General features: G+C 35.4%; 1 protein-coding gene and 1 non-coding gene across 2 annotated transcripts in view; both read left to right on the forward strand.

Annotated features, from left to right (window-relative positions):
• AP1G1 (adaptor related protein complex 1 subunit gamma 1) overlaps positions 1-8850 on the forward strand; it is a 62494-nt gene that overhangs the window by 34486 nt on the left and 19158 nt on the right. The window contains exons 10-13 of the mRNA XM_007940331.2: positions 917-972; positions 3310-3423; positions 5678-5818; positions 6664-6718. Of these exons, the coding sequence (XP_007938522.1) occupies positions 917-972; positions 3310-3423; positions 5678-5818; positions 6664-6718 (366 nt within the window). The remainder of the gene's footprint in view (positions 1-916; positions 973-3309; positions 3424-5677; positions 5819-6663; positions 6719-8850) is intronic.
• On the forward strand, positions 3750-3835 carry LOC122149970. Its single transcript, XR_006163420.1, has one exon. It is a non-coding gene; the product is annotated as a small nucleolar RNA SNORD71 (small nucleolar RNA).

The raw sequence follows: 8850 nt of genomic DNA on the forward strand, positions 1-8850 counted from the left end.
TCCCAGTGTCCATCCCTTCATACTCTTCTGCACCCTGAGCTATCTCCCTGTGCATAAGCTAGGATGGTGTTTTAATGATAATTTTCTATTTCTTCATTCCTTTTACAAAAAATAATTACAACTCTTTTATAAAGAAGAGTTGCCCTGTCTATCCATCCATTTATTCATCCAGTCATTTATTACTAAAATTGCTAACCTGCACACTTGTAAGAAACAAATTTACTCATTACAGTATTTGTATACAGTTCTTTTTTTTCTTTAGCCTTATCATATCCAGTTAAATAATTTAACCAGCATAACTTAGCTTAGTTCTTTTCTTCTCTCACCTTTTAAAGAAATGTTAGCATACCATATACTTTGTTCTACACCTTGTTTTTTTTTTCCTAACATTGTCTTGGAGATAGTTCTGTATTTATATGTAGAGACCAGACTCATTCTTTTTAATATTGCATTTTGTGGATATTCCATAGTATATTTAACAAGCTTTATGTTAATGGACATTTAGAATATTTCCCATCACTTGTGATTACAGATAGTACTGCAGTAGATTTTTACGCACATATACTCATATGTCTGCCAGATGCCTTCCTCGAAGTAAATTGTTACTGTGGAGAATATATTTTCATTTTAAATGTTTTCCATTATTGCAAGCTTTCCCTCAAAGAGGCTGCACCAAAATTACTATTCTACTACAGAACTAATTCCAGCAATTACTATTGAAAAATAATGTGATTTTAAGAATTTGCCTTTAGAATTATATATTTGTTTGTTTATTTTTTGGTAGTAGTCTGTAACATACTAACTACCACCTTTAAATAGATTGTACCCATCTGTGGCCAGGAAATGATCCGTAGAGTCAGGAAATAATACAAATACTTCGTTTTTCTAGATTTTTAACCTATGCTTTTTTTTTTAGGTCCTAGCCATAAATATCCTGGGTCGTTTCTTATTGAACAATGACAAGAATATTAGGTAAGTCAACTAAACAATATCTTGGGTATTAGAAACTCAGTGATTTCAAGAAGTGACTTTACTCAATATCATACACATATATTGATTGATAAATCTAGAACTTCAACCCACAATTTCTCTTTCACGTTTAATCTTAAAACTACTGTTTTGTAAAGAATTTGAGGGGTTTCCTCATGGTTTTTTACTATTATTTATACTGTAAATCGTGCCTCAGCAAACTTGTTCTGTAGAGGCCCAGATGGTAAAGATTTCAGGCCATGGGGTCTCTGTGGTTTCTCCTCTGCCTTGCCCCTGTAGCAGAAAAGCAGTCATAGATGATGTGGCTGTGACCCAGTAAACTTGATTCATAAGAGCAGATGGCAGTTGGCTGCAGTTTGAGCCCTGTTCAAAATGAAGAAGGAAAAAAATAGAACATTTTAGCAAGCAAATCTGGAAACTCTTTTTGAACTCTAGCTAGCTTTTTAAGTAAATGATTTGATTAGTACTACCTTTTCTTTGTTGTTTTCCTATATGTAATATGTCCTGCTTGCCTTTTTTTGTCACCTTTCACCAGGGAAAAAATTTTCCTTCTTACCGTATTAAGCATGGAAAAATGTGGAAGTAATCATTGTGTGTGTGTGTGTGTGTGTGTGTGTGATGTGCCGTCGAGTCGGCCCCGACAATCATTGTGGTAATTTGAATTATCCTCTTCAAAAAGAATTTTTAAATACTTGTATCTTAAATTCGTATTTTTATAAAAACAATTATTTTGGTACTAATATCAAATAAAAGCAATAAAAATAAAGTGGTGAGATTGGAATAATTTTCCTCTTGCATTTTGATGTTAAAGCAGCCTGAAAAGGCCTGTTATACTATATGATTATTATGCTTTACTATTTTAAAAACCATTTTTAAAATGGTTGCAGCAGGGTATAGGCAGGGAGCCATCAGAAATTCTAGCCAGATTCAGAAGAGGACGTGGAACGAGAGAGAGATTGTTGCTGATGTCAGATGGATCTTGGCTGAAAGCAGAGAATATTAGAAAGATGTTTACCTGTGTTTCATCCACTGTGCAAAGGCAGTCCACTGTGTGGATCATAACAAATTATGGACAACATTGCAAAGAGTGGGGATCTGTCCATAGATCAACAGGCAGTCCTGCAAACAAAATAAGGGGATACTTCATTGTTTAAAGTCAGGAAAAGTGTGTGTTAGGGTTGTATCCCTTCACCATACTTACTCAGTCTGTGTGCTAAGCAAATAATCTGAGAAGCTAGATCATATGAAGAAGAACATGGCATTAGGACCAGACGAAGACTCATTAACAACCTGTGATAAGCAGATGACACAGCCTTGCCTGCTGAAAGTAAAGAGGACTTGAGGCATTTACTGATGAAGATCAAAGATTACAGTCTTTAATATGGATTATACCTCAGCATAAAGAAAACACAAATCCTCCTAAGAGGACCATTCAGCAACTTCATGATAATGGAGAAAAGATTGAAGTTGTCAGGAGTTTCATTTCAGTTGGATCCACAATCAATGTCCCTGGAAGCAGCAGTCAGGAAATCAAACGATGTATTGCCTTGGGCAAATCTGCTGCAAAAGACTCCTTGAAAGTGTTTAAGAGCAAAGATGTCACTTTGAAGACTAAGGTGGGCCTGACCCAAGCCATGGTATTTTCAGTAGCCTCATATACATGTGAAAGCTTGACAGTGAATAAGAAAGATCACAGAAGAATTGATGCATTTGAATTAATGATGTTGATGAAGAATATTGAATATACCATAGACTGCTAGAGGAACAAACAAATCTGCCTTGGAAGAAGTACAGCCAGGATGCTCCTTAGAACTGAGAATGGCCAGTCTCTGTCTCTTATACTTTGGTCATGTTGTCAGAAGGATAGCACTTTCAAAAGTTCCTGGAGAAGGATACCATGCATGGTAATGTAGAAGGGGGAAGACCCACCCACAACGAGATGAATTGACACAGTGCCTAAAATGACTGTGAAGATGGCATAGGACAGGCCATTGCTTTCATTGTGTTGGAAATAGGGTCTCTGTGAGTTGAAACCTGTTTGTTGGCACCTAACAACATTTGGAAGAATTTGAAATAAGCGAGTCCTCACTTTTTAAATGAACTTGATTATGAATGCAAATCTGAGCCCAAGGCTTCTCTTGGTTTAGATTATGCTTTTAAGATGTTACCTTTGTATTCACCAACTTTCTCTATTAAATATTTAATAACATATGCTTTATCCTAGTCATTAGGCATCTTCTTTGTCATTATGTAGTCAGACGAAATTTACCTTAAATTTTGCATTTACATTCTGTTACTCTGCAACTTTCTTTCATGTAGGTATGTAGCTCTCACATCTTTATTGAAAACTGTGCAGACAGATCATAATGCAGTACAGAGGCACCGAAGCACGATCGTGGACTGTCTAAAAGATTTGGATGTCTCAATAAAACGGTAACAAACTTTGTATTTTTATCAGTTTTTGTTATTAAGTGAGGGAAACATTGTTGATAGTTGTATGCTTCTCTCATCTGATACTTTGGTATAGTTCTGAGAGCCAGAATAACATTTGTGCCATTGGTCAGTTATGTTCACAGATGAACTGTCTCTGCAGAGTGAATCCATTTTTAAAAAGAAGAATCCTTTTTTTAAAAGTTTGGGTCAATTAAGGATGTCAGTAAGAAATAATGAAGTTAATATTGAAAGTGTCCTTGGTTTATTGATAAATAGAACACATACAGATGAACTGGGTAGATGTTTATTTAACAGAGGTACTGCTTTGTGTGCTGGAGGATGAATACGAGGAGTGATCCATCGGCGTAGTGTCTTATCACGATGCTGAAACTCAAATTGCTGACAGCACACGTGTCTCACAGTACTTGTGTCCTAGATACTGGAGTCAGCCATGTTTCTTAGAACAGGCTGACTTTAGGAAGTATGGTTAGACAGCAGATAGCACTTTCAAAAAGCATACATTTCTTTTCTCTATGGAGTAGCAGTACTGGTTCTCTTCTTGGAAGAACTCCAAATGTTTGTAAAACCTTGCTATACTTGGCCTCAGTGAATTTTTAGGTTTTAAAATGTGGATATTCAAATCCAGAACAAATTTAATTTTAATGATCTCTGAAACCATTTATGTAAACATTTATTGAGTTCCTTTCATTTGCAAGAACAGGTGCTGATCACGTGGACAATATAAAGATAAAAAGATACAAACTCAGTGACACCAACTTTTTTATATAGTGCTTTGTGAAGGATTATATAAGCACCTCTCAGTTAGTTCTCAGAGGAAGCCTGTGAGAGAGACTAAGCAGTTAACTCTGTCTTTAATTAACACATTAGTTAAAGTCCCATAGGGATCAAATGACTTACCCTTTGTCATTTACCATTTGTAAGGGGCAGACCTAGGAATAGAAGTCAAACCTTTGACTCATGTTCTTTCTTGATAGCTCATTACTGGACTTTGAATTGAAAAGGTAATACCTGTGTCTCTCTGACAGGCTATATAAAGCAAAGTAAGAGCTCAGACTCAGGAGCCAGACTGCCTCATTTCAAATCCTGGGTCTCTCTTCATAGATGCATGACTTGATCAAGTTATTTACCAGTGTAGTGCCTTAGTTTCCTGTGTAAAATTTGTATGGAAAGTACTCACTTAATAGGGTCATGTGCGATTAACTGAATAAATATGTGTAAAGTAGTTAAATATACTATATGTGTTAGCTATAATTCTGGAAGAATTGAATTTTCATTGCTTGTGTGTTAGCTAAGATGAAGGTATTTTGTATTTACTAAGTTGATTTTCTTGTATATAGCATGCCTGAAATAATTGAGCCAAATACAAAGATACATAAAGTAACCTCATAACTTTTATATGTTAACTATTTCTATTTTCGCTTTGGTTGCCAAATTTGATAGGCAGTTATAAAAACTGTATTTTAGCATATAATAGTATATTTATATTAAATATAAAAATGAAAAAAAAAAACCAAACTCACTTCCGTCAAGTCATTTCTGACTCCCAGTCCCCTTCTTGGGTTTCCAAGGTGGTATCACTAAGGAAGTAGATCGCCCAATCTTCCTTCTGAGGAGTGGCTGATGGGTTTGAACCACCAGCCTTCTGGTTAGCAGTCAGATGCCTTAGGTACTACGCCACCAGAGCATAGTTATTAAAATTTTATTTTCCCTTTTCCTGGCCCTCATTGTCTCTTTCAATTTTTTAAAATTCTAATTTCCTACATACTTTTTGATACAAAGTAGCTTACGTCATCTTTGGACAGAAGTGGGGTATAAAAGTCGAGTGTGGTAACTTAATAGATCACATTTTGGAAGACTGATACAGAGTGGAGTTAACATTGGGTAATAATTTTGTTGCCTGTCATTTTGAGCCTTCTCAGTCTCTAGAATTTCAGCTTCATAGAATGGACTGTTGAACCCAAACTGCAGTTTTGGTCTTTAATAATATATCTCTTAGGGACTTTTTTTTTTTTTTTTAGGGAAAAAAAAAGTTGAATTAAGATTCAAAATATTAAAGCTAACTTTGATTGCATAAAAATAAATCTACTTGGTTATCTGTTTCAGAGGTAGGGAGGCCACAATTGTGCAAGGACATGAGCACATCGCCGGAGCTGCTTGTTAACAGTGATAGCATACCTGGTGCTTTGTTTCATTCCCACTGTAAATATCACCACTGTTTCTCTTCCCCTGCAAGGCGTGCAATGGAATTAAGTTTTGCCCTGGTGAATGGGAATAATATCCGAGGCATGATGAAGGAATTACTTTATTTTCTGGATTCATGTGAGCCAGAATTTAAAGCAGACTGTGCATCTGGAATTTTTCTTGCTGCAGAAAAGTAAGATTTTAAGTTTTCCCTTTACTGGTCAAAGATGCTTGGGACTTACTGAAAACATGATGTAAAACGTGGGGGAAATGCTGTAAACATGTTCAAAGCACATTAATATTTATTTCTAACTCCCAATTATAAGTTAGCTTTGAGATAGACCGTTGTGGCTAGCATATTTAAAGTATGCTAACTCACACCTCCTAAAAAAAAAAAAAAGTCTCACTTTTATAAAGTCTTCTGCTTTATCTGTTATTTAACCTCTCATCCATTCTATCTGTTCTGTGAAAAGAATAGGAAGATTATGTTGTTGTTATGTGCCGTCTAAGTCGGACCCAACTCATAACGACCCCTCCTTGGGTTTCCAAGGCAGTGTTGCTGTGGAAGTAGATTGCTATAGCATCTGAATTTTAGTGAAACTTTTAAGGGAGAAGTATTTCAAGATTTTAGTAATTGAGTTACTGTTTCTCCTCTTTGCACCCTGAATTTAAGGGAATGAGTTCCTAGTCCTAATGTCTAGATGTGGGAACAGTCCCCTTTCTTTACTCTCCTTCTCTGCCTTTTCTTGCAGAAGGTAGAATGTATGTTTTATTGTCTGAGAAACTGGAGACAGAGTCCCATTTCTCAGCTCACTAACTCTTACTGCAGTATTATGTGAAGCATCTGAGTTTGACTGTATACTACTTCATCACCTTTGAAATGGGCTAATGGTTTAGCTAGAATTGAAAGTGAAATGCTTCTAAATGTAATCACTTAAACAAAGAACCTAAAAAAAGACTAGGGTGGGGTTTTCAAATGTAATGGAACACAGTATAGTTTACAGGTTCCAATTTTTCACCTGTGCATTGTTTTCTTAGGTATGCACCTTCAAAACGGTGGCATATAGACACAATTATGCGTGTTTTAACAACGGTAAGTAGCATTTTTAGTCAACAATTACGTAAGTAGTGGGGATGTACTGATAAATAAAGCAGATAAAGCCCTTGTTGTCATTTCCATTCCAGTGGGAGACAGGGAATTCATAAGTGATATGTAATATCAGGTTGGGATAAGTGCAAATAAGAAAATTAAAGTGGCATAAGGGAATATAATTATGGCAGGGTAGGGTTGACTCTGGGGCAACTTGCCAAATATTTTAGATAACATAGTTGGGGCAGGTCTCTCAGAGGAGGAAACATTTGACTTCAACAAAGTCAGGAGCAAGCCGTGCAGAAATCTGGCAGAAGAGTGCACTGATTAGAGGGAACAGCAAGTGGAAAGACCCTGAAGTGGCAATAAGCTTGGCCTGCTTGGAGAGCAACAAGAAAGCAGGTGAAGAAGCTAGTAGAGTGAGAGGGGAGAGGAGGGAGCAGTGAGGTGAGAGAGCAGCAGGGCACAGTAGGGAGGGCCTCATGAGCACTCAGGTTGTCTTCTGAATGTGATAGGAAGCAACTGTGGAAGGTTTTAAATGACTAAGATTTTTCTGGATTTAGAATTACTCTGTTTTTGAAAATATCCTTTCTTGCATAACTTACAGAATTTTGTGGCTTCTCTGTCATTAAATTAATAGATAGGAATTAGAGATTTAAGAATAAAGATGTAGAGGCCTAAAAATAAAGCATAACAATTTATATCTAATCATGTCATCAGAAATAGGTATTTTAAAGGGAAATATTCACAGATTTGACTACTTAAAAGTAAATTTGTGTAGCAGAAGAAAGAAAAAAATCTACAAAGGCAAATAAATGATAAGTAGGTGGAAAACATTGTTACATATGACAGTGTTATTAATATTTTTAATCTAAAAACCTTAGAAGTAATAAGAAAAACCAAGCACTCCAGGATTTGATGGAAAATATGCCAGAGGCATTCGAATAGGCAATTTACAAAAGTAGAAAGAAATGGCTAATCAACATTTGAAAAAACATCCTCACTAGTAAAGAACTTCTAAATAAAATAAAAATAAGGTATCATTTTTTACTCATCTTACTTTTTAATTTAATTGCTGATGTTGGTTAGGAAATACAGAAACATGTAGTACTTTTCACTTTATGGAATACAGTGTGGTAGCATGTAGCAGAGCTCTAAGTTTATACCTTTTATATCATTTATTCAGATTTTAGGACTTTATCTTAAAAAAAAAATAAAGGTTAAGTACACTGAGATAGATATACGAAGGTATTCATCCTAGTCTTAGTTTTAATAGGGGAAAACTGGAAACATCCAGAAGTCCTCAAAAGGGGATTAATTAAATAAATTAAGAAACATCTATAGGTGGGAGCGATACCATTAAAATTATGATGTATGTATATCTGTTGCTGTGTTACTGATTTCTGTTTTATTATAATTTGAGAACATAATTTCTATGACTTTTGTTCTTTGTAATTTGTTTAAATATATTTTGTGGCTCAGATTGTGATTACTGGTGAAAGATTCCAGGAGAACTTGAGAAAATTTTGTATTCTGCTATTACTGGATGAAGTATTCTTATTTCAAATTCAGTTAGATCGTGTTGATGCTTTCTCTTACTTAAAGCACTCTGCTTGCTCTGATTAGAGGTGAATGGAAATAGCTTAAGTCAGGAACAAATTACCTATTTTTGAGTTTCTCACCTTTCTTTTTTTTCCCCCAAACTTCTCCCTCTGTTCTTGTGTTGCTTAAAATTGGCATCTCAGTCACTTTTTTTTTTTTTCAAATTTTTTCTCCTTTTCAAAGTATACATGGTTATACTTGGTCTCTATCTTAGAAATCAGACCCATTGGTCTGTCGAGTAATATGGGAGACTGACCAAGTTGACTAATATTGGCCATGGATTCTGCCTCTGCCCAGTCTAGCTTAGTTATTCTTCATACGGTCTAACAAGGCCAAGATTTTGTTTCCCCGTAGGTGTAGCTTTACTTTATTCTGTGGTTACAGATAGTAGCTCAGATTCCATACGCAATGAAGGAAGGCATTAAATGAGTTTTTTTTTTTTTTTTTTTTTTAGGATTTGGGTGAAGATTTACAGAGTAAATTCACTTTTCATACAGCAGTTCACATATACTTTGTCTCATGTCATTGACCAA

Source organism: Orycteropus afer, unplaced genomic scaffold (genome assembly GCF_000298275.1).
Source record: "Orycteropus afer afer isolate SDZICR_OR568_19922 unplaced genomic scaffold, OryAfe1.0 scaffold00067, whole genome shotgun sequence".
In the NCBI taxonomy this organism is placed as follows: Eukaryota; Metazoa; Chordata; class Mammalia; order Tubulidentata; family Orycteropodidae; genus Orycteropus; species Orycteropus afer.